The 24,966-nt window shown below is 44.7% G+C and overlaps 3 protein-coding genes across 7 annotated transcripts; all 3 read left to right on the top strand.

Annotated features, from left to right (window-relative positions):
- Nucleotides 1-4,027: 4,027 nt before the first annotated feature.
- LOC139541370 (autotransporter adhesin BpaC-like) lies at nt 4,028-12,871 on the top strand. The gene is made up of 7 exons (XM_071345961.1): nt 4,028-4,174; nt 4,267-4,325; nt 4,432-4,906; nt 4,964-5,737; nt 11,922-11,992; nt 12,276-12,406; nt 12,799-12,871. Exons 3-7 carry the CDS (start codon nt 4,480-4,482, stop codon nt 12,869-12,871), a joined length of 1,476 nt encoding a protein of 491 aa, XP_071202062.1. The 5' UTR covers nt 4,028-4,174; nt 4,267-4,325; nt 4,432-4,479.
- Nucleotides 12,872-15,875: 3,004 nt separating this feature from the next.
- Nucleotides 15,876-18,903, top strand: LOC139544441 (involucrin-like). Its single transcript, XM_071351553.1, has 5 exons — nt 15,876-16,001; nt 16,085-16,137; nt 16,226-18,647; nt 18,726-18,755; nt 18,840-18,903. The coding sequence occupies exons 1-4, from the start codon at nt 15,973-15,975 to the stop codon at nt 18,742-18,744; spliced, it is 2,523 nt and encodes an 840-aa protein (XP_071207654.1). The 5' UTR covers nt 15,876-15,972; the 3' UTR covers nt 18,745-18,755; nt 18,840-18,903.
- Nucleotides 18,904-21,390: 2,487 nt separating this feature from the next.
- LOC139544451 (uncharacterized) lies at nt 21,391-23,892 on the top strand. 5 transcript variants are annotated; one of them, XM_071351573.1, is made up of 4 exons: nt 21,391-21,542; nt 21,635-21,693; nt 21,799-21,939; nt 22,078-23,892. In XM_071351573.1, the coding sequence occupies exons 1-4, from the start codon at nt 21,505-21,507 to the stop codon at nt 23,337-23,339; spliced, it is 1,500 nt and encodes a 499-aa protein (XP_071207674.1). In that variant the 5' UTR covers nt 21,391-21,504; the 3' UTR covers nt 23,340-23,892. The 5 variants fall into 5 exon arrangements, with proteins under 5 accessions (XP_071207674.1, XP_071207666.1, XP_071207698.1 ...); XM_071351565.1 differs by having other exon boundaries at nt 21,799-22,294; nt 22,352-23,892; XM_071351597.1 differs by having other exon boundaries at nt 21,398-21,542; nt 21,799-23,025; nt 23,107-23,892.
- The last annotated feature ends 1,074 nt before the right edge of the window (nt 23,893-24,966 follow it).

Genomic DNA, 24,966 nt, shown 5'->3' with positions numbered 1-24,966 from the left:
TTAAAATAACACTTTGTATAGTGCCAATAACTAATAAATGATGGCATTTTACTATGCTGAATTTTCTTGGTTCCTATGTAATTATGGATATAAAAAGACACCAGCTCCTATTCCAAAGCAACAAAAGGAACCGGCTCCTATGCCCCAGCAAGAAGGTCTCCCGAGTGGTGCAGCAGTCTAAGGCACTGCAGCGCTAGAGGCGTCGCTACAGACCAGGGTTCGATCAGGGCTGTATCACAAATGGCTGTGATCGGGAGTCCTATAGGGCAGCGCACAATTGGCCCAGCGTCGTCCGGGTTAGGCGTTTGGCCGGTGGGCTGTACAAGTAGGCGGTCACTGTAAATAAGAATTTGTTCTTAACTGACTTGCCTAGTTAACCTCTCTAGGGTACGAGAGACGATAACGTCACATTTTCAACAGCCAGTGAAACTGCAGGGCGCCAAATTCAAAACAACAGAAATCCCATAATTAAAATTCCTCAAACATACATGTATTTTACACCATTTTAAAGATACACTTGTGGTAAATCCAGCCACAGTGTCCGATTTCAAAAATGCTTTACGATGAAAGCAAACCAAGCGATTGTTAGGTGAGTGCCTATTCACAGAATAACACAGCCATTTTTCCAGCCAAAGAGAGGATTCACAAAAAGCAGAAATATAGATAAAATTCATCACTAACTGTCACGTCTGCTCCCGCTCTTTCCCTCCCCCTGGCGCTTGAGGGCGCCAGAATGCCTTGCATCACTCACTCCTGCCATCCATCACGTACACCTGCCTTTCCTTGTCACGCGCATCAGCGTTATTGGACTCACCTGGACTCTTATCACCTGTTCATTTCCTCCCCTATATGTGTCAGTTCCCCAGCTCTGTTCCCTGCTTCTGCATTGATTGTTTTTCTGTTTGCTAAGCTGTTTATGTCTCGTTCCATGTCCGTTATTTATTAAATGTTACTCCCCGTACCTGCTTCGTCTCTCCAGCGTCATCCTTGTGAGATCGTGACAACTAACCTTTGATGATCTTCATCAGATGACACTCATAGGACTTCATGTTACAAAATACATGTATGTTTTGTTCGGTAAAGTTCATATTTATATCCAAAAATCTGAGTTTACATTGGCGCCTTACGTTCAGAAGTTCCAAAACATCCTTTGATTTTGCAGAGAGCCACATCAATTTACAGGAACACTCATAATAAACATTGCTAAAAGATACAACTGTTATGCATGGAATTTTAGACGCACTTCTCCTTAATGCAACCGCTGTGTCAGATTTCAAAAAAGCTGTACGGAAAAAGCAAACCATGCAATAATCTGAGTCGACGCTCAGAGCCCAATCAAGACACAAATATATCCGCCATATTGTGCAGTCAACATAAGTCAGAAATAACATAAACGTTCACTTACCTTTGATCTTCATCAGAATGTATTCCCAGTTCCACAATAAATGTTTGTTTTGTTCGATAATGTTCATAATTTATGTCCAAATTCCTCCTTGTTGTTCTAGCGTTCAGTTCACTTTCCAAACTCACGACGCGTGGGCAAGGCCAGCGAAAAGTTAAAGTTATATTACAGTCCGTAAAAACATAACAAACTAAGTATTGAATCAATCTTTAGGATGTTTTTAACATAATTCTTCAATGTTCCAACCGGAGAATTCCATTGTCTTCAGTAGTGCGATGGAACAGAGCTCGCTCTCACATGAACGCGCATGTTCAGCTCATGATAGACTTTACTCAATCCCCTCTCTTGCCCCCACTTCACAGTAGAAGCATCAGACAAGGTTCTAAAGACTGTTGACATCTAGTGGAAGCATTAGGAAGTGCAACATTACCAATATCCCACTGTATCTTCAATAGGAGCTGAGTTGAAAATCGACCAACCTCAGATTTCCCACTTCCTGGTTGGATTTTTTTCTCATGTTTTTGCCTGCCATATGAGTTCTGTTATACTCACAGACATCATTCAAACAGTTTTCGAAACTTCAGAGTGTTCTATCCAAATCTACTAATAATATGCATATTCTAGCTTTTATGGCTGTGTAGCAGGCCGTTTGCTCTGGGCATTCTTTTCATCCGGACGTGAAAATACTGCCCCCTACCCTAAAGAAGTTAAAGAAATTAAATTAATTCTCACTAGCCATGATTGTCTGAGATAATGAGTGGGCTGGACATGCAGAGAGAGGAGTTCGGATTGGTCTAACATATTGAAGTTGTCTCTCTATTTGAGCTCGTCAGTCTGTTTTGGTAATCCTGTCGAACGCCGCTTTAAAAAAAAAGTTTTGTATAGTGGAGCTGCATAAGTGTTGCTCTCCGTTTTCTGGAGAAAATCAGTGGAATTAGAGTATGATAGCTAATGAGATGGAGAAAACACCTGTCTCCGTATTACATCTTCAAACCGTGCAACCGTGGTATGGCATTCCTGACAGGGAGACACATCCATGATGCATGTTTATAGTCTAGCATTAGCTAACTACATTTTCAGATATGACACATTTCTAATTTTGACAAAGTGGTTTCATTTCAAGCTAAGTGTACTGTTAGCTGGCTGGTTCCCTAGCTGACGTTATTATTTGTTTCCCAGAGCCGTTTGCTTGTCTAGTTAGAGCCTAATGTTAGCTAGCTAACATTGGACCTGGTTGGTTAGCTCCCAGCACTGTGGCATTGTTGCCACTTTGTTCATTGTTGTTTAACTAGCTAACGTTAGCTGGCTGGCTCGTTAGCTAACGCTACGTGACGTGTGTACAACACCCGTTGAATATGGCCGGTGTCAGTAAACGTCTGCAAGAAAGCGTCATGAAATTGTTTTCAGCAGAACTGGTCAGGCTGTTTTCATGTTATCCAGAGGTAAACAAATCATCGGCCAGAGCGTCAAGTGTGTGCTCTGAAAGCGAAACAAGATGGGTGGGGCTAAAGCTTATTAAGAGGGTGTGAACGATGCTGAATGGGTGTAGACAAAGAAGAGCTCTAAACTAGATACCAAAACATTCAAAGGTGATTTTCTCAAAAGTGAGATTAAAAGTTGATCAACTTTCAAAGCAGAAGTACTTTCCCATTGTTCCTCAAATGCCGTGTATGATATACCATTTTGTAGCTCTGAGTCTCTACTTTTAGCAGATGTAAAAAAACACCATTTCACATTTTACTACATAAGACCGAATCCAGGTGGTGAGTCACATATGGAATCATGTAGTAACCAAAACAAGACCAACCGCTGTGTCTTTGTGAGACGCAGAGTAGCTGAACGGATGATCTCCGCATGTCTGGTTCCCACCATGAAGCATGGAGGACGAGGTGTGATGATGTAGGGGTGCTTTCTTGGTGACACAGTCTGTGATATTATTTAGAATTCAAGGTACACTGGCTACCACAACATTCTGTAGCTATACACCATCCCATCTGGTTTGCGCTTAGTGGGACTATTGTTAGTTTTTCAATAGGACAATAGGTCCAATAGGACAATCCAGACCCAACACAGGTCTATTTGACCAAGAAGGAGAGTGATGGAGTGCTGCATCAGATGACCTGGCCTCCACAATCACCCGACCTCAACCCAATTGAGATGGTTTGGAATGACATGGACCATAGAGTGAAGTAAAAGCAGCCAACAAGTGCTCAGCAAATGTGGGAACTCCTTCAAGACTGTTGGAAAAGCATTCCAGATGAAGCTGGTTGAGAGAATGCCAAGAGTGTGCAAAGCTGTCATCAAGGCAAAGTGAGGCTACTTTAAAAAATCTAAAATATATTCTTGCACAACACACTTCTACCAGACCACTGAGGTTGCACCTGCAAAAGCCCCTGGCAGGATCTTAATTAGCATGAAATAAAGGTGCACTTGATTAAGCTCACCCAGTGCAATGGGTAGGTAGAGTTCACCCTTTAAAACCATTGGATTTGTCCATGATGCGCAAACCCTCCAGCACACCAGCTGAATGAAATCAAGCACACCTAATCTCAATTGGGAAATTGGACCAATGGAAATTATGTTCAGTGGCTTGCAGATGTACTTAATTAACCAGCCAGATTAGAAGGGTCTATGATTCCTTTGTAAGGCACAGCTAAAAAGACAACCAGATACGTTATTAGGGATCTCCTGGTAAGGCTTCTGGCTACCATTAGTTCTGAATACTGAGGTTTTGATGAGAAAAATGGCTGTGAGTTTTGAATTGTCTTTGAGGTAAGTTGTATGGCTGTAGTTTGTTTCCCTTGTCTTCCATGTTTTACAGGTAGCTGTATTTAACTGACTAGGATGTTTTTATTTTTATTTAGAATTTCTTGGATTTGTTGCCTGCTAATTGGAGGGATAACCTGTTATCCTCCACCTAAAGGTATGTTTTGTTCTGCAAATTTTAATTCAGTAAAAGTAACACTGTATAAATGGCAGAACTTCACATGCTGGCATTTTAAGATTTGAAACGTTATTTTCTTTTGTAGGTAATTATAGATATATTCCCCAAAATCAATTAAAAGGAACTAGCCACAATGCAGCGGAAGCTACCAGGCTCCCGTGCCTCGGCAGGTGAAGCAGCCACCCTTAATGCCTCAGCAAGTGTCACGACTGGCCCAAATACCTTAGGTGGAGCAACCGGAACCCGTGCCTCAGCAGCAGAAGTAGCCACCCACAATGCTTCATCAAGCGTCACAACTGGCCCAAATACCTTAGCTGAAGCAACGTGCCACAATGCTTCATCAAGCGCCACGACTGGCCCAAATACCTTAGGTGAAGCAGCTGGCCACAGTGCCTCGGCAGCGGAAGCAACTGGCAACAGTGCCGCGCAAGTGGCCACCCATAATGCCTCGGCAGCGGAAGCAACTGGACACAGTGCCACGCAAGCTGCCACCCGTAATGACTCGGAAGCGGCCACCCATAATGCCTCAGCAAGCGTCACGACTGGCCCAAATACCTTAGGTGAAGCAACTGGCCACAATGCTTCATCAAGCGTCACGACTGGCCCAAATACCTTAGGTGGAGCAAATGGCCACAGTGCCTCGGAAGCAACTGGCCACCATGCCTCGGCAGCGGAAGCAACTGGACACAGTGCCACGCAAGCGGCCACCCGTAATGCCTCGGAAGCAGCCACCCACAATGCCTCAGCAAATGTCACGACTGGCCCAAATACCTTAGGTGAAGCAGCTGGCCACAATGCTTCATCAAGCGTCACGACTGGCCCAAATACCTTAGGTGAAGCAAATGGCCACGGTGCCTCGGAAGCAACTGGCCACCATGCCTCAGCAGCGGAAGCAACTGGACACAGTGCCACGCAAGCGGCCACCCATAATGCCTCGGAAGCAGCCACCCACAATGCTTCAGCAAGCGTCACGACTGGCCCAAATACCTTAGGGGAAGCAACTGGCCACAATGCTTCATCAAAATTCACGATTGGCACAAATGCCTTTGGTGAAGTATCCGACTCCCGTGCCTCAGCAGAAGCAGCAACCCATAATGCCTCAGCAAGCGCCACGACTGGCCCAAATACCTTAGGTGAAGCAACCGGCCACAATGCCTCATCAAGTGCGGAATCTGGTTCAAAAGCCTCGGCAGGAGCCACAGGCGCCCTTGCCTCGGCAGGAGCCAACGGCGCCCTTGCCTCGGCAGGAGCCACAGGCGCCCTTGCCTCGGCAGGAGCCACAGGCGCCCTTGCCTCGGCAGGAGCCACAGGCGCCCTTGCCTCGGCAGGAGCCACAGGCGCCCTTGCCTCGGCAGGAGCCACAGGCGCCCTTGCCTCGGCAGGAGCCACAGGCGCACCTTGCCTCGGCAGGAGCCACAGGCGCCCTTGCCTCGGCAGGAGCCACAGGCGCCCTTGCCTCGGCAGGAGCCACAGGCGCCCTTGCCTCGGCAGGAGCCACAGGCCTTGAACAGGAAGGCCAACTCCTCAAGCAACATGGATTTTAGCAGCAGTGATGTTTCTCAGGATTTTGGGTCTGACGGTGACAATGAAAGCACCCAATGTGTCAGCTCCAGCAGCGTTCAAGGCAGCATCTTTGAACAGTCAATTCTCATCCCAATATAGTTACAAATCGGTGTATGAGAATGGCAAAACTGTCTACTCCCAAACCTGCCACACCACTGGGGAGGTTATACCTTTTTGATAGCGGAGATGCTCTCAAGGACCATAGTGACGTTGGCATCTCTGAACCAAGCATATCCCTACCTGCTAAAAACTGACAACCTGCTAAAGGAACCCCACCACAAGGGAACAGCTACTGGGATGCAATGTCATGTACATTTTTTTACAGTCATCTGAACTGCGTTCTGATTTTGAAATCCTTTGTACTAATCATCTATCAACAGAATTGCAATGGTAGATTCATCCTTTGGATGACAATTCTGAGTTGTTGCTGACACTTTAAGCTTCCACTGTATGCTTTTGCGTCGGACAGAGAGTTGCTGCTGCTCATGCTACCCTGCATTACTTGTAAAACAATAAAATATTGTACCTTTAAAAGTGCCTCCTTGTGTTTTGAAATACTGTGTCTGTCTACCTTTGGCTTGCTGGTTGAGAACAGTGTTAGTTGCCAGTGCAATTTGTAGTAAAAGGGAATGTGGTTCACAGTTCCTAATCTTTTGGATTTCAAATATATAATTTATTTGTATCTTTGCTGCTGGTTGACAAATCCCAAGATTGGCTCTACGTTAAAGCCACTGGCCACGTTTACATCAATATTCCGTTACTCGGGATACTGAAGTATTTACTTTGTGTTGACATGTAAACATCAAATCCTGTTTTACAAAAACCTGAGAAAGCTTGTACCCCGGAGATGGGCTACTGTGGCATGTAAACCTCTGAATTCTGTTTTTGTGGTATGCACAGGCTCCGTTTCGCATCTCATGGTTGTCTGACTCTGTCAAACAAATCAATTTAAAGTGGGCTACCTGCTCAGTTTGATCCACCATAACTGAGCTTAATGGCTACTTTCACCCCTAATTTAGACAGGTTTCTGCTTACTTACATTAGGTAGGCCATTTGTCAACTATAGTTTCATACATGCAGCTTCTCTTCTGTCATAACTCGTTGCCCCAGAAGACTAAAGTAGTGCTCACATGTCTTACGTTGATAGAATGAATGCATTAGTAATCTTAACAGGTAAAATTATTTAAGGACCAGGTAGCATGCTAGAACACAGTGGAAACATTGGTCCTGTGCCAAATGTAATTGACAGATTTTAAGGAAATGGAAAGCTGAGAATTGTTACTTCAGTTAGTCTTGGGTGTATTTTATTTGGTTGAAATGCTGTCTGCTTGCACATTACACGTCCATTTGCATTTTCCCTGAGACGCTGATAGAAATATTTATCCACTCCTGTTCCCAAGACAATGTAAAGATACATTTTTATAATTTCACTGCAACTGAAGTTAATAAACTCTGCAAAAAAGAAACTCACTGTCACCTGTTTATTTTCAGCAAACTTAACGTGTAAATATTTGTGTGAACATAAGTTTCTACAACTGAGACAAACTGAACAAGTTCCATAGACATGACTAACAGAAATGGAATTATGTGTCCCTGAACAAAGGGGGAGACAAAATCAAAAGTAACAGTCAGAATCTGGTGTGGCCACCTGCTGCATTAAGTACTGCAGTGCATCTCCTCATGGACTGTACCAGATTTGCCAGTTCTTGCTGTGAGATGTTACCCCACTCTAGCAAATTAACACTGGAGTGATAGATGAGCAGATGAGGATGTGCAAGTAGAAATACTGGTGTGCAAAAGAGCAGAAAAGTAAATATAAACAATTTGGGGATGCGGTAGGTAGATTGGATGGGCTATTTACAGATGGGCTCTGAACAGCTGCAGCGATCGCTAAGCTGCTCAGATAGCTGATGTTTAAAGTTAGTGAGGGAAATATAGGTCTCCAACTTCAGCAATTTTTGCAATTCATTCCAGTCATTGGCAGCAGAGAACTGGAAGGAAAGGCGGCCAAAGGAGGTGTTGGCTTTGGGGACGACCAGTGAGATATACCTGCTGGAGCGTGTGCTACGGGTGGGTGTTGTTATCGTGACCATTGAGCTGAGATAAGGCGGAGCTTAACCTAGCATAGATTTATAGATGACCTGGAGCTACCCTCTCGCGCGCATAGTCCTGCCGTCAGTGTCCATATTTCAGTTACTATTCCATTTAACCCATACACTTAAATGAGGAATATTCTGTTTATTCATGGATACAGGGATACTCATGAGCGGGATATCAAAAGTACATGTAAAGAGCTCATCCCGAATAAGACCTTATGTGGGATATGAGCTACAATCCAGACTGCTGTGCTCATGTTAACATGGTCAATATCCAGTGGGGAAATGTCAGACCTTACTCATACAGTATGTTCATACTTTAGATGTAGTTATAGGTAGGCATCAAATCAAATTTTATTAGTCAATTGCACCGAATACAGGTGTAGACCTTACAGTGAAACACTTACTTACGAGCCCCTAAACAACAATGCAGTTAAAAACAAATAAGAAATAAAAGTAACAAGTAATTAAAGAGCAGCAGTAAAATAACAATAGCGAGACTATATACAGGGTGGTACAGAGTCAATGTGCAGGTGCACCGGTTAGTTGAGGTAATATGTACATGTAGGTGGAGTTATTAAAGTGACTATGCATAGATGATAACCATAGAAAGTAGCAGCGGTGTAAAGGGGGGGATGCAAATAGTCTGGGTAGCCGTTTGATTAGATGTTCTGGATCTTATGCCTTGGGGGTAGACGCTGTTTAAAAGCCTCTTGGACCTAGAGTTGGCGCTCCGGTACCGCTTGCCATGCGGTAGCAGAGAAAACAGTCTATGACTAGGGTGGCTGGAGTCTTTGACAATTTTTAAGGCCTGACACAACTGACACCGCCTGGTATAGAGGCCCTGGATGGCAGGAAGCTTGGCCCCAGTGATGTACTAGGCCGTTCGCGCTACCCTCTGTAGTGCCTTGCAGTTGGAGGCTGAGCAGTTGCCATACCGGGCAGTGATGCAACCAGTCAGGATACTCTCGATGGTGCAGCTGTAGAACATTTTGAGAATATGAGGACCCATGCCAAATCTTTTCAGTCTCCTGAGGGGGAATAGGTTTTGTCGTGCCCGCTTCACGACTGTCTTGGTGTGCTTGGACCATGTTAGTTTGTTGGTGATTTGGACACCAAGGAACTTGAAGCTCTCAACCTGCTCCAGTACAGCCCCGTCGATGAGAATAGGGGAATGCTCGGTCCTCTCTTTCCTGTAGTCCACAATCATCTCCTTTGTCTTGATCACGTTGAGGGAATGGTTGTTGTCCTTGCACCACATGGCATGGTCTCTGACCTCCTCCCTATAGGCTGTCTCGCCGTTGTCGGTGGTCAGGCCTACCACTGTTGTGTCGTCGACAAACTTAATGATGGTGTTGGAGTCGTGCATGGCCATGCAGTCATGAGTGAACAGGGAGTACAGGAGGGGACTGGGCACGCACCCCTGATGGCCCCCTGTGTTGAGGATCAGTGTGGTGGATGTGTTGTTACCTACCCTTACCACCTGCGGGCAGCCAGTCAGGAAGTCCAGGATCCAGTTGCAGAGGGAAGTGTTTAGTCCCAGGGTCCTTAGCTTATTGATGAGTTTAGAGGGCACTATGGTGTTGAACGCTGAGCTGTAGTCAAAGAATAGCATTCTCACATGGGTGTTCTTTTGTCCAGGTGGGAAAGGGCAGTGTGGAGTGCAATAAAATTGCGTCATCTGTGGATCTGTTAGGGCGGTATGCAAATTGGAGTGGGTCTAGGGTTTCTGGGATAATGGTGTTGATGTGAGCCATGACCTGCCTTTCAAAGCACTTCATAGCTACAGACGTAAGTGCTACGGGTCGGTAGTCATTTAGGCAGGTTACCTTAGTGTTCTTGAGCACAGGGACTATGGTGGTCTGTTTTAAACATGTTGGTATTACGGACAGGGAGAGGTTGAAAATGTCAGTGAAGACACTTGCCAGTTGGTCAGCACCTGCTTGCAGTACATGTCCTGGTAATCCGTCAAGCCCTGCGATCTTGTGAATGTTGACCTGTTTAAAGGTCTTACTCATCGGCTGCAGAGAGCGTGATCACACAGTCTTCCTGAACAGCTTTTGCTCTCATGCGTGTTTCAGTGTTATTTGCCTCGAAGCGAGCATAGAAGTAGTTTAGCTCATCTGGTAGACTCGTGTCACTGGGCAGCTCTCGGCTGTGCTTCCCTTTATAGTCTGTAAAGGTTTGCAAGCCCTGCCACATCCGACGAGCGTCAGAGCCGGTGTAGTACGATTTGATCTTAGTCCTGTATTGATGCTTTGCCTGTTTGATGGTTTGTCGGAGGGCATAGCGGGATTTATTATAAGCTTCCGGGTTAGCGTCCTGCTCCTTGAAAGCGGCACCTCTAGCCTTTAGCTCAGTGCAGATGTTGCCTGTAGTCCATGGTTTCTGGTTGGGGTATGTGCGTACGGTCACTGTGGGGATGACGTCATTGATGCACTTATTGATGTAGCCAATGACAGACGTGGTGTACTCCTCAATGTCATTGGAGGAATTCCGGAACATATTCCAGACTGTGCTAGTAAAACAGTCCGGTAGCTTAGCAGCTGCTTCATCTGACCACTTTTTTATTGATCAAGTCACTGGTGTGTCCTGCTTAAATTTTTGCTTGTAAGCAGGAATCAGGAGGATAGAATTATGGTCAGATTTGCCAAATGGCGGGTGAGGGAGAGTTTTGTATGCGTCTCTGTGTGTGGAGTAAAGGTGGTCCAGAGTTTCTTTCCCTCTGGTTGCACATTTAACATGCTGATAGAAATTTGGTAAGATGGATTTAAGTTTCCCTGCATTCAAGTCCCCGGCTACTAGGAGCGCCATGTCCAGGTGAGCGTTTTCCTGTTTGCTTATGGCAGAATACAGTTCATTCAATGCGGTCTTAGTGCCAGCCTCAGTCCGTGTTGGTATGTAGACAGCTACAAAAAATACAGATGAAAACTCTCTAGGTAGATAGTGTGGTCTACAGCTTATCGTGAGATATTCTACCTCAGGAGGGCAATAGCTCGAGACTTCCTTAGATATCGTGCACTAGTTGTTATTTACAAAAATACATAGTCCACCGCCCCTTGTCTTACCTGACGCCGCTGTTCTATCCTGCCGGATAGCCAGCTGTATGTTGATAATGTCGTCGTTCAGCCACGACTCCATAAAGCATAAGATATTACAGTTTTGAATGTCCCGTTGGTTGTTTAATCTTTCGCGTAGGTCATCTATTTTACTTTACAAAGACTGCACGTTTGCTAGCAGAATGGAAGGAAGTGGGGGTTTATTCGATCGCCTACTAATTCTCAGAAGGCAGTCCAGCCTCTGGCCACTTTTTCTCCACCTTCTCTTCACACAAATCACGGGGATCTGGGCCTGTTCCCGGAAAAGCAGTATGTCATTCACGTCGGGCTTGTCGGATTCGTTAAAGGAAAAAAAAGGATTCTGCCAGTCCGTGGTGAGTAATCGCAGTTCTGATGTCCAGAAGTTATTTTTGGTCATGAGAGATGGTAGCGGCAACATTATGTACAAAATAAGTAAAAAAATAAGTTCCAAACAATTCAAGAAACGAACAAAAAACACAATTGGTTGGGAATATGTCAATTAACTCAAATATTCTCTACACACAACAGATCGTCTTTGAACATGTACATTTTTCTAAACCAAGTACTGTTGCTGAAATCATTCACTAACTGTATATTATGAGAATGCTGACCTTCAATTGATCTATTCATTGGAGGGACAACCTGTTATCCTATACCTAAAGCTGTTTGTTATACACAAATTAATTAAGTAAAAAAAAACAGCATTTGTATAGTTCCAATGACTTCAAATTCTGGAATTTTACTATTTTGAACTTTTTGTCTTTGTTTTTTGTCTTTGTTAAATTATAGATATATTCTCCACACTTCATTAAAAGGAACCTGCTCCTATGTCCCAGCAACAAAAGGAGCGGGCTCGCATGCCTCTTCAGCAGAAGCAACCGTCCACAATGACTCGGCAGAAGCAACCGTCCAAAATTTCCATCAGAAATCACCTGCTTGACTCGCATTACAAATACCTGGACAGCAAATTTACACTTGTTAAAACTACAACTTGTTACTTGTTAAAACTACACCTTGGCATCACATCTTTGTATTATTAGCCTTTCATGTTCAGTCATATAACCAGACTATATCTACAGACAGTTAATGTACTGTCACATGCCTATTTTGATATCAATTTCCCACACCTCTGTCTTTCTCTTCGTCACTCGCTCTCTCTCTTTTTATTTTTCTCTTTCTCTCTCACACAGACAGCAGTGGGTCTGTACCAGTCAGAGGTGAAGGGGCACATCCTGCTCTTCATCAACAGGGGGAGTGGTGACTATGAAGTGCTCAAGGACCGGCTAGGTCAGGAGCTCTGGTCCCAGAGTTTGTTGAAAAGGTGAAAGCAGGCAAGCATCTACTGGACCTGAAAAGAGCAACTCACCAAAACCTCTATTTTATTGGCTATTTGATTCAGATCTTAAGATAATGTCCCTAATCCACTATTTGGAACAAGTTATTTTGAATCAACTCTTTAATTGCAGCTTGAATTGAATTTGTAAATTGATTAATTGGAGTCAGATGTTTTGAACTGCTCTGTGAACTGTGAAAACCCTTACCAAATGCAGGAGATAAGGAACTGCCCATCAACAAAATTCATATATATATTGAACTACTCGTCCAATAAAACCACTGGTTTTAGTTTTGGTTGCAGAACGTTTTGCTACGCTGTGCCCTACTGAACATAACTATGATTTATTTGTCACAGTTCCTGTTTGTGCTGGTAAACAGGGTGAAGTCCAATGAAAAATCTCTGTGCTGCTTCGGCCTGATGTCACGTGACCTTCCCCGGGTGGGCATTTAGGACGGCGTGTCAGACATGAAATGGCTCATGCCCGAGGGAGAGATCTCCACTCACTCATAAGAGGCGATCTCAATGTCTGAGGTGAAAACAAACCTGAGTTCAAATAGTATTGGTTTTCTTTCAAATGCCTTTGAGGGTTGATTGAGCCTGCCTGGAGTGACAGATGAGAGCAGCTAAAAAAGTATTTGAAAGAAACAAATTCATTTTGAACCCATGTCTATGGAGCAGTATACATTTCAGTGGCTTTGATAATATATAGAAAGAGGCAGTAAATTATACTGAGTTTCCTCTATATAATCTATCTACATTGCTTCCCAAATACTTTTTCCTTAATTTTAGGAGGTGAAGCAGGCAGTAGTACCTTATCCTAAAACTGAGTTGTAAAATAAACAAATAAATGAATGTAAATAATTAGCTTTGTGATAATAATTGTGTCTGTTTTGGAGTCAGTATTGATTTCTGCCTGAATCTTATGTAGGCTATGTGTGTGCTCTGGTGGGCATGGTGTGTGTTTATGTGAGGGCAAGTCTGCCATCTGCGAGTTGACAACAGCTCAGTGGCTACTCACCACTGAGATTTTGGATGTGATGGTTACAATCGCAACTGACTGACCTCAGTAGACTAATAGGGCCTGGAGGGTCTAACAGAGAAAGAAGAATTGGAATCTGTCTTCAGAAAAAATAACAGTTGAGGATTTCAAATGCAATCGCAAAGAAACAACAAATACAATAAAATATGATGCAGTATACTACAATACAATACATCTTTGTGTGTTTACATGCAAATGCTACATTTAAGTGCAGACCTGTGTTCAAAAACATGTGTATTTCAGTATCTGGGTTATATCTGGGTTATAATACAAATTGTATTATTTGACAGTATTTTCAAATACTTATTTAATACATTAGAGTGTCAATTAGTGTGTGATTTTGAGTTTTTCAAACACTTTCCAAGTTTATTTCCAAATACATAACATTTAACTTATCTTTTCAAATAAAAGATCAGAATACTTTCTTTGAATGTATTTGAAATTGATTGAAATATTTTAAATAGTATTTGAACCCAGGTCTGATTTAAGTGACATACATTTGCGTTCCAGTTACAGTAGGCCAGCCTACAGCAGTGGAAGAGGGGAGTTAGTGCAGATTTCTAGACATTAAGGGCCGTACAATAAAGTAAAGAAGGATTGGAGCACTTGGGGTGAATATAAAAGAACAGAATGTCTGCCTGCTGTGCTGAAAGAGACAGGAGAAGAAAAGGAGATTGGAATTTTCAAGGCACAGACTTGAAATCAAGTATAATTATCAGAGATGGAATGCAAAGCGGAACCATCAGTCGGAATAGGGAAAACACTTTGGCAGATTTAAGGGGGCTGGAGATATATGCATAGCTATCTAAACAGTTGCATTCGAGTTTATGTGTTTGTGGATGTGTACTGCAATCAAAGCTGAGACAACATTGGAAAAAAATGCTTCCATAAAGGAGGGTAGACGGTCAGAGGATGATGTGATGGGTTGTTGTCTTGTGTTTTATTTCATCCACATGAGGGAGACATTTTATGGAGATAGTGGGCACCTTCGAGCTGATCACTATTGTCAAGTCGGTGACAATTGTTGGTCACCGCCTTTCAAAGTGTGTTGCTTTCTGGGGATGAAACATTTCCGACTTGAGTCTATATGTCGACTGCATAAACTTTACAAAAATCTGCAGAAACTCCAAGTTTCTGCAATTGCTCTTCACCAACTTCATCCTGCAGCCATCACCTGTCATGTGGGGGCTCCATTGTCAACCAATCATTAGTGTTTTTGTTTGACCCACGCGAACAAAAACATGACTGAAACAGGAACCAATTTGCTGCAGTTAATGTGTAGCCTACAGTGCATAAATGAATGATGTGATTGAGGCTCTCTCTCATTTATTGATTGTATAATGTACACACAAATTATTTCAGTTTGTGAGTGGGTGTTGGAGACATGTTTTTTTGACATTATAAACGAAACCTTTTATAAACAATGGCAACACTGCCATGGTGATCTGAGCCTTGCTGTTGGAAAACAACATTAGTATCCAAATTTCGGTTGTCGCAGATGCACCTCTCCTGACTTTACTTCTTGACTTTGGTCTACAGTCAGTTGCTTTAGCCCTGCCACTCAAACGAGCCCTACTATATGTTTGCCTCTGAAAAATTAAAGACTCAGATCATCAAAAGCATAAGTGTGTGGTGTGTTTGCATAATGTGAGTGTTTAACTGGCGTCTGTCTGATTTCAGAATTTGTCCAAGATGTTGCACTAGGTGCAACTGAAACATGTTAATCATCTAATGTTGCTATGCTGAATGAAACACACTGTTTAAAAGGCATGTGTAAAATAGTGGTGCCTAACTGTTCATTTAGTCTCTAATCTTCAAATGAACCAAGTGAATTTTGTACAAGCAATAATTTAAACCGATCAATGAAGTGCCAAGACAAAATTTGTTTCCAACTTTAGAGCAGGGGTGTCAAACTCATTCCATGGAGGGTCTAGTGTCTGTAGGTTTTTGTTTTTTTAAACTTTCAATTAAGACCTAGACAACTACTGTAGGTGAGGGGAGTAATTAGTGGCCTTAATTCAGCAATCAAGTACAAGGAAGGAACGAAAACCCACAGACACTTGGCCCTCTGTGTAATGAGTTTGAAGTGTGCTTTAGAGTAAGGGCTGTCAAACCTGTCAGGAACTCAATTAGAGAATCAACCACACCTGAGTAAATTTCTGAATTCCAAATCAACCCCTAGCCCCTACACCTACCACTTAGTCACTTATGGGCATTTGAAACGATCAGATAGGTTAAAGCAATATGGAAATTGCTTCACCTTGCCTTCTGATAGGCTGGATGCAATTGTGGCCATATTGCTTATACCTATTCAATCATTTCTGATTCACAGAAGTGTTTAGTCCAGGGTGAAGGATTTAGGGGTCAATTTGGAATTAGGACTCAAATGTAGTTCAGGGGCTTACAGCTGTCCTTAATTATCCAATGACATTAGAAGGGTCTGGGATTTGATTTAAAGGAGGAACCAAAAAGCTTGCCAGTTCTGATTACCGTGGAGGTTTTGAGGTGCAAAATGGCTGTGATAATTGGAATCGCTTTCAGGTAGGTTTTTGAAAGTATTGATCTAGTTTGTTTCCCTTGTCCTTCAGGTAGCTATGTTTATAACATACTTTTTTCCCCTTAAGAGTTTCTTGGCTTTGTTACTTGCTAATTGGAGGGATAACCTGTTCTACATCAAGTGAGTTTCTACACATTCATTTCAAATAGTAGTTGTGGTTCCAATGACTTCAAAGGCTGGCATTTTACTTTACTTTATTCTAACCTAGGTGATGGGAGTCCTGCACCAGGTTCTGATGCCGCATGGCTCTATGCAGGCTCACTTAGGTCTAAAGGATATGGTAATTACAACTCTCCAACAGCTCCCTTACAAGCGCAGCTGACCGAAGAGCAACAGAAACATCTGGCTGCCATCCTGCAAAAGCAACTGGCCCCCATGCCCCAGGCACCTCAGAAAATGTTGTATCCAGTTCAAATGCCCCTGCAGGAAAAGCAACCGGCCGCCATGACCCAACAGCAGACTCTACCGGCCAGTTATCCTAAGCAGCCTCAAGCAGTGTTGTATCCAGCTCAAATGCCCCAGAATCAACCAGCTACTGTACTTCAGCATCAGAAGGAACAGGCCTCTATACCCCAGCTACCTCAGCAAGTGTGGTATACAGTTCAAATTCCCCAGCAGCAAAAGCAACCAGCTACTGGTCCTCAGCAGCAGAAGGAACTGACTACCATGCCCCAGAAGCATCCGGCTCCAATGCCTATACCGCAGAAACAACCAACAGCTATGCCCCAGCAAGTATGGTATCCAGCTCAAATGCAGCACAAGCAACCAGCCCTAATGCGTCCACCCCAGAAGCAACCGGCCACCATGCCCAAGCAAGTGTGGCATCCAGCTCAAATGCCTCAGCAGCAAAAGCAACTAGCTACTAAACCTCAGCAGCAGAAGGAACCTGCCGCCATAACCCAGCAACCTCAGCAAGTGTTGCATCCAGCTCAAATGCTGCTAAAGCAATTGACTGCCATGCCCCAGCAAGTGTGGTATCCTGCTCAAAAGCCCCAGCGGCAGAAGCAACCGGCCGTTGAACCTCAGCAGCAGATTGCCATGCCCCAGCCACCTCAGCAAGTGTGGCATCCAGCTCAATTTCCCCAGAATCAACCAGTCCCTATGCATCAACCGCAGAAGGAACTGACCGCCATTCCGCCACAACTGTTGCAATCCGCTCAAATGCCCCAGCAGCATAAGCAACCGGCTGCCATGCTTCAGCAAGTGTGGCAATTGGCCCCCATGCCCCAGCAGCCTCACGATGTCTGGTATCCAGCTAAAATGGTCCAGAAGCAACAAGCCGCTGCAACTCGGCGGCAGAAGGAACTGACCGCCATACCCCAGCAAGCATGGTATCCAGCTCAAAAGCCCCAGCTGCAGAAGCAACCGGCCGCTGAACCTCAGCAGCAAATAGCACTGACCACCATTCCCCAGCCACCTCAGCAAGTGTGGCATCCAGCTCAATTTCCCCAGGAGCAGAAGCAACTGGCCCCAATGCTTTTACTGCAGAAACAACCAACAGCTATACCCCAGCATGCATGGTATCCAGCTCAAAAGCCCCAGCTGCAGAAGCAACCGGCCGCTGAACCTCAGCAGCAAATAGCACTGACCACCATTCCCCAGCCACCTCAGCAAGTGTGGCATCCAGCTCAATTTCCCCAGGAGCAGAAGCAACCAGCCTCAATGCCTTTACCACAGAAGCAACTGACCGCCATGCCCCAGCAAGAGTGGTATCCAGCTCAAATGCCCCAACAGCAACTGGCCCCAATGCTTTTACTGCAGAAACAACCAACAGCTATACCCCAGCATGCATGGTATCCAGCTCAAAAGCCCCAGCTGCAGAAGCAACCGGCCGCTGAACCTCAGCAGCAAATAGCACTGACCACCATTCCCCAGCCACCCCAGCATGCATGGTATCCAGCTCAAATGCCCCAGCAGCAGAAACAACTGGCCACCATGCTGCAGAAGCAACCAGCCACCATGCCCCCGGACGTGTTGCATCCAGCTCAAATGCCCCAGCTGCAGAAACAACTGGCCACCATGCTGCAGAAGCAACCAGCCACCATGCCCCCGGACGTGTTGCATCCAGCTCAAAAGTCCCAGCTGCAGAAGCAACCGGCCGCTGAACCGCAGCAGCAAATTGAACTGACCGCCATTCCCCAGCCACCTCAGCAAGTGTGGCATCCAGCTCAATTTTCCCAGAAGCAACCAGCCCCTATGCATCTACCTCAGAAGGAATTGACTGGCATACCCCAACAACTGTGGCAAACGGCTCAAACGTCCCAGCAGCATAAGCAACCGGCTGCCATGCTTCAGCAAGTGTGGCATCTGGCACAGAAGCAATCGGCCCCTATGCCCCAGCAGCCTCACGACGTGTGGTATCCAGCTAAAATGGTCCAGAAGCACCACGAAAGCACTGAAGGTGGTGCCTCTGGTAGCTCTCAGGCCAGCATTGTTGAACAGTCTGGTGTCATCCCAATCTATTCCTACAGTTCCAAATCACACTACGAGAATGGCAGAACTGTCTTCTCCCAAACCCGCTACACTCCTAGGGAGGCTATGCCTGTTGACAGTGGAAATGCTCCCAAGGACAGTTATGTTGGCATTGGTGAACCAAGCATATATCCACCACTAGTGAAGGATTCTGAAAGGTAATGGGTAACTTTAACCTGCTCTGAACTTTGCTCTGAATTGGAAGTCCTTTGTACTAACCATAGATCTATCAACAGGAATGGATTCATCCTCTAGAAGCTCTAATGGTGAGAAATGTTTTTGACATTGGTTACTTAACATTCTGTGTTGCTTACACATTTTACATTTCTATCTGTTTTTGTTTCGACCAGGAAGTTGCTGGTGCTCTTGCTGCTCTAGCATGATGGAATCCATAAACAATTTTACTTTCAAAAATGCCTTGTCTCTGAGATATTGGTTCTCGTGTCCAATGCTTGTTAATTGAGAACAGGTGGTGTGCATTCGGTAGTAAAAATGACTACTGTTCAGTTAATTCTTTGGTTTTCTAATCTTTTCACCTTCGCTACAGGTTGTTCAAAATAAAAGCTTGGGTCTACATGCCTGTTTGACCAAAGACTCATGACACGGGATGAAATTGTATATGCATTCAATGGTCTGCTTTTATGTAAACAATGTAAATTCTGTGTTCTCGGACAATCTTGTCTACCATGCAGTAGCACTCAAATTTGGACACACGTACTCATTCAAGGGTTTTCTTTATTTTTACTATTTTCTACATTGTAGAATAATAGTGAAGACATCAAAACTATGAAATAACACATATGTGACCTGATTCAGGAAACTAGGCGTATGTCGCAAGTCACGACTTCACAGGAGAGCCGTTTGAACGTAAAAATCAAAATGCGTTTTTGGCAGAAATTCCTTCTCGAACATGTGAACTTTCATCTGCCTTAATAACAAACATGTATGCCATCTGTAAATACAAATACAATTGTTAAATTATGAGCCTTGCTGGTTAAGCCACAGTAAAAGTAAGCAAACTTCTCACTAGCCATGATTGTCTGAGATAATGAGTGGGCTGGACATGCAGCGAGAGGAGTTCGGATTGGTCTGCCATTGAAGTTGTCTGTCTAGTTGAGCTCGTCAGTCTGTTTTGGTAATCCTGTCGAACGCCGCTTTAAAAAAAAAGTTTTGTATAGTGGAGCTGCATAAGTGTTGCTCTCCGTTTTCTGGAGAAAATCAGTGGAATTAGAGTATGATAGCTAAAGAGATGGAGAAAACACCTGTCTCCGGATTACATCTTCAAACCGTGCAACCGTGGTATGGCATTCATGACAGGGAGATGCGTCCATGATGCATGTTTATAGTCTAGCATTAGCTAACTACATTTTCAGATATGACACATTTCTAATTTTGACAAAGTGGTTTCATTTCACGCTAAGTGTACTGTTAGCTGGCTGGTTCCCTAGCTGACGTTATTATTTGTTTCCCAGAGCCGTTTGCTTGTCTAGTTAGAGCCTAATGTTAGCTAGCTAACATTGGACCTGGTTGGTTAGCTCCCAGCACTGTGGCATTGTTGCCACTTTATTCATTGTTTAACTAGCTGACGTTAGCTGGCTGGCTCGTTAGCTAACGCTACGTGACGTGTGTACAACACCCGTTGAATATGGCCGGTGTCAGTAAACGTCTGCAAGAAAGAGTCATGAAATTGTATTCAGCAGAACTGGTTAGGCTGTTTTCATGTTATCCAGAGGTAAACAAATCATCGGCCAGAGCGTCAAGTGTGTGCTCTGAAAGCGAAACAAGATGGGTGGGGCTAAAGCTTATTAAGAGGGTGTGAACGATGCTGAATGGGTGTAGACAAAGAAGAGCTCTAAACTAGATACCAAAACATTCAAAGGGGATTTTCTCAAAAGTGAGATTAAAAGTTGATCAACTTTCAAAGCAGAAGTACTTTACCATTGTTCCTCAAATGCCGTATATGATATACCATTTTGTAGCTCTGAGTCTCTACTTTTAGCAGATGTAGAAAAAACACCATTTCACATTTTACTACATAAGACCGAAGGTGGTGAGTCACATATGGAATCATGTAGTAACCAAAACAAGACCAACCCCCGTGTCTTTGTGAGATGCAGAGTAGCTGAACGGATGATCTCCGCATGTCTGGTTCCCACCATGAAGCATGGAGGATGAGGTGTGATGGTGTGGGGGTGCTTTGCTGGTGACACGGTCTGTGATATTTTTAGAATTCAAGGTACACTGGCTACCACAACATTCTGTAGCTATACGCCATCCCATCTGGTTTGCGCTTAGTGGGACTATCGTTTGTTTTTCAATAAGACAATGACCCCAACACACCTCCAGACTGTGTAAGGTCTATTTGACCAAGAAGGAGAGTGATGGAGTGCTGCATCAGATGACCTGGCCTCCATAATCACCCGACCTCAACCCAATTGAGATGGTTTGGCATGAGTTGGACCAAAGAGTGAAGGAAAAGCAGCCAACAAGTGCTCAGCAAATGTGGGAACTCCTTCAAGACTGTTGGAAAATCATTCCAGATGAAGCTGGTTTAGAGAATGCCAAGAGTGTGCAAAGCTGTAATCAAGGCAAAGTGAGGCTACTTTGAAAAATCTAAAATATATTTTTGCACAACACACTTCTACCGGACCACTGAGGTTGCACCTGCAAAAGCCCCTGGCAGGATCTTAATTAGCATGAAATAAAGGTGCACTTGATTAAGCTCACCCAGTGCAATGGGTAGGTAGAGTTCACTCTTTAAAACCATTGGATTTGTCCATGAAGCGCAAACCCTCCAGCACACCAGCTGAATGAAATCAAGCGCACCTAATCTCAATTGGGAAATTGGACCAATGGAAATTATGTTCAGTGGCTTGCAGATGTACTTAATTAACCAGCCAGATTAGAAGGGTCTATGATTCCTTTGTAAGGCACAGCTAAAAGACAATCAGATAAAATATCAGGGATCTCCTGGTAAGGCTTCTGGCTACCATTAGTTCTGAATACTGAGGTTTGATGAGAAAAATGGCTGTGAGTTTTGAAATGTCTTTGAGGTAAGTTGTATGGCTCTAGTTTGTTTCCCTTGTCTTCCATGTTTTACAGGTAGCTGTATTTAACTGACTAGGATGTTTTTATTTTTATTTAGAATTTCTTGGATTTGTTGCCTGCTAATTGGAGGGATAACCTGTTATCCTCCACCTAAAGGTGTGTTTTGTTCTGCACATTTAATTCAGTAAAAGTAACACTGTATAAATGGCAGAACTTCAAATGCTGGCATTTTACGATTTGAAACTTCATTTTCTTTTGTAGGTAATTATAGATATATTCCCCAAAATCAATTAAAAAGAACTGGCCACAATGCAGCGGAAGCTACCGGCTCCCGTGCCTCGGCAGGTGAAGCAGCCACCCGTAATGCCTCAGCAAGCGTCACGACTGGCCCAAATACCTTAGGTGGAGCAACTGGATCCCGTGCCGCAGAAGCAGTCACCCACAATGCCTCAGCAAGCATCATGACTGGCCCAAATACCTTAGCTGAAGCAACTGGCCACAATGCTTCATCAAGCACTACGACTGGCCCAAATACCTTAGGTGAAGCAGCGGGCCACGGTGCCTCGGCAGCGGAAGCAACTGGACACAGTGCCACGCAAGCAGCCACCCATAATGCCTCGGAAGCAGCCACCCACAATGCCTCAGCAAGCGTCACGACCGGCCCAAATACCTTAGGTGGAGCAACCGGATCCCGTGCCTTAGCAGCAGAAGCAGTCACCCACAATGCCTCAGCAAGCATCACGACTGGCCCAAATACCTTAGCTGAAGCAACTGGCCACAATGCTTCATCGAGCGCTACGACTGGCCCAAATACCTTAGGTGAAGCAGCTGGCCACAATGCTTCAAGTGTCACGACTGGCCCAAATACCTTAGCTGAAACAACTGGCCACAATGCTTCATCAAGCGCTACAACTGGCCCAAATACCTTAGGTGAAGCAGCTGGCCAAGGGGCCTCGGCAGCGGAAGCAACTGGACACAGTGCCACTCAAGCGGCCACCCATAATGCCTCAGCAAGCGTCACGACTGGCCCAAATACCTTAGGTGAAGCAACTGGCCACAATGCTTCATCAAGCGTCACGACTGGCCTAAATGCCTTAGGTGAAGCAAATGGCCACGGTGCCTCGGAAGCAACTGGCCACCATGCCTCGGCAGCGGAAGCAACTGGACACAGTGCCACGCAAGCGGCCACCCATAATGCCTCGGAAGCAGCCACCCACAATGCCTCAGCAAGCGTCACGACTGGCCCAAATAACTTAGGTGAAGCAACCGGCCACTTTGCCTCATCAAGTGCGGAATCTGGTTCAAATGCCTCGGCAGGAGCGACAGGCGCCCTTGCCTCGGCAGGAGCCACAGGCGCCCTTGCCTCGGCAGGAGCCACAGGCGCCCTTGCCTCGGCAGGAGCCACAGGCGCCCTTGCCTCGGCAGGAGCCACAGGCGCCCTTGCCTCGGCAGGAGCCACAGGCGCCCTTGCCTCGGCAGGAGCCACAGGCGCCCTTTCCTCGGCAGGAGCCACAGGCGCCCTTGCCTCGGCAGGAGCCACAGGCGCCCTTGCCTCGGCAGGAGCCACAGGCGCCCTTGCCTCGGCAGGAGCCACAGGCGCCCTTGCCTCGGCAGGAGCCACAGGCGCCCTTGCCTCGGCAGGAGCCACAGGAGCCCTTGCCTCGGCAGGCGCCCTTGCCTCGGCAGGAGCCCTTGCCTCGCCAGGCGCCCTTGCCTCGGCAGGAGCCGCAGGCGCCCTTGCCTCGGCAGGAGCCGCAGGCCTTGAACAGGAGGGCCAACTCCTCAAGAAACATGGATTTTAGCAGCAGTGATGTTTCTCAGGATTTTCGGTCTGACGGTGACAATGAAAGCACCCAATGTGTCAGCTCCAGCAGCGTTCAAGGCAGCATCTTTGAACAGTCAGTTCTCGTCCCAATATAGTTACAAATCGGTGTATGAGAATGGCAAAACTGTCTACTCCCAAACCTGCCACACCACTGGGGAGTTTATACCTTTTTGATAGTGGAGATGCTCTCAAGGACCGTAGTGACGTTGGCTTCTCTGAACCAAGCATATCCCCACCTGCTAAAAACTGACAACCTGCTAAAGAAACCCCACCACAAGGGAACAGCTACTGGGATGCAATGTCATGTACATTTTTTTACACTAATCTGAACGTTGCGTTCTGATTTTGAAATCCTTTGTACTAATCATCTATCAACAGAATTGCAATGGTAGATTCATCCTTTGGTTGACAATTCTGAGTTGTTGCTGACACTAAGCTTCCACTGTATGCTTTTGCGTCGGCCAGGGAGTTGCTGCTGCTCATGCTACCCTGCATTACTTGTAAAACAATAAAATATTGTACCTTTAAAAGTGCCTCCTTGTGTTTTGAAATACTGTGTTTAATGTCTACCTTTGGCTTGTTGGTTGCCAGTACAATTTGTAGTAAAAGGGAATGTGGTTCACAGTTCCTAATCTTTTGGATTTCAAATATATAATTTATTTTTTATCTTTGCTGCTGGTTGACAAATCCCAAGATTGGCTCTACGTTAAAGCCACTGACCACGTTTACATCAATATTCCATTTATCGGAATACTGAAGTATTTATTTTGTGTTTTACAAAAACCTGAGAAAGCTTGTACCCCGGAGATGGGCTGCTTTGGCATGTAAACCTCTGAATTCTGTTTTTGTGGTATGCACAGGCTCCGTTTCGCATTTCATGGTTGTCTGACTCTGTCAAACAAATCAATTTAAAGTGGGCTACCTGCTCAGTTTGATCCACCATAACTGAGCTTAACGGCTACTTTCACCCCTAATTTAGACAAGTTACTGCTTACTTACATTAGGTAGGCCATTTGTCAACTATAGTTTAATACATGCAGCTTCTCTTCTGTCATAACTTGTTGCCCCAGAAGACTAAAGTAGTGCTCACAAATGTCTTACGTTGATAGAATGAATGCATTAGTAATCTTAACAGGTAAAATTAAGGACCAGGTAGCATGCTAGAACACAGTGAAAACATTGGTCCTGTGCCAAATGTAATTCTGACAGATTTTAAGGAAATGGAAAGCTGAGAATTGTGACTTCAGTTAGTCTTGGGTGTGTATTTTATGTGGTTGAAATGCTGTCTGCTTGCACATTACACGTGAATTCACGTTTTCCCTGAGACGCTGATAGAAATATTTATCCACTCCTGTTCCCAAGACAATTTAAAGATACATTTTTATAATTTCACTGCAACTGAAGTTAATATAAACTCTGCAAAAAATAAACTTCCTCTCACTGTCCCCTGTTTATTTTCAGCAAACTTAATGTGTAAATATTTGTATGAACATAAGATTCTACAACTGAGAAACTGAACAAGTTTTATAGACATGACTAACCGAAATGGAATTATGTGTCCCTGAACAAAAGGGGAGACAAAATCAAAAGTAACAGTCAGAATC

Source organism: Salvelinus alpinus, chromosome 2 (genome assembly GCF_045679555.1).
Source record: "Salvelinus alpinus chromosome 2, SLU_Salpinus.1, whole genome shotgun sequence".
NCBI lineage: Eukaryota > Metazoa > Chordata > Actinopteri > Salmoniformes > Salmonidae > Salvelinus > Salvelinus alpinus.
Note: the sequence above shows the minus strand (reverse complement) of the source record. Positions and strands in the feature narration are given on the sequence as shown.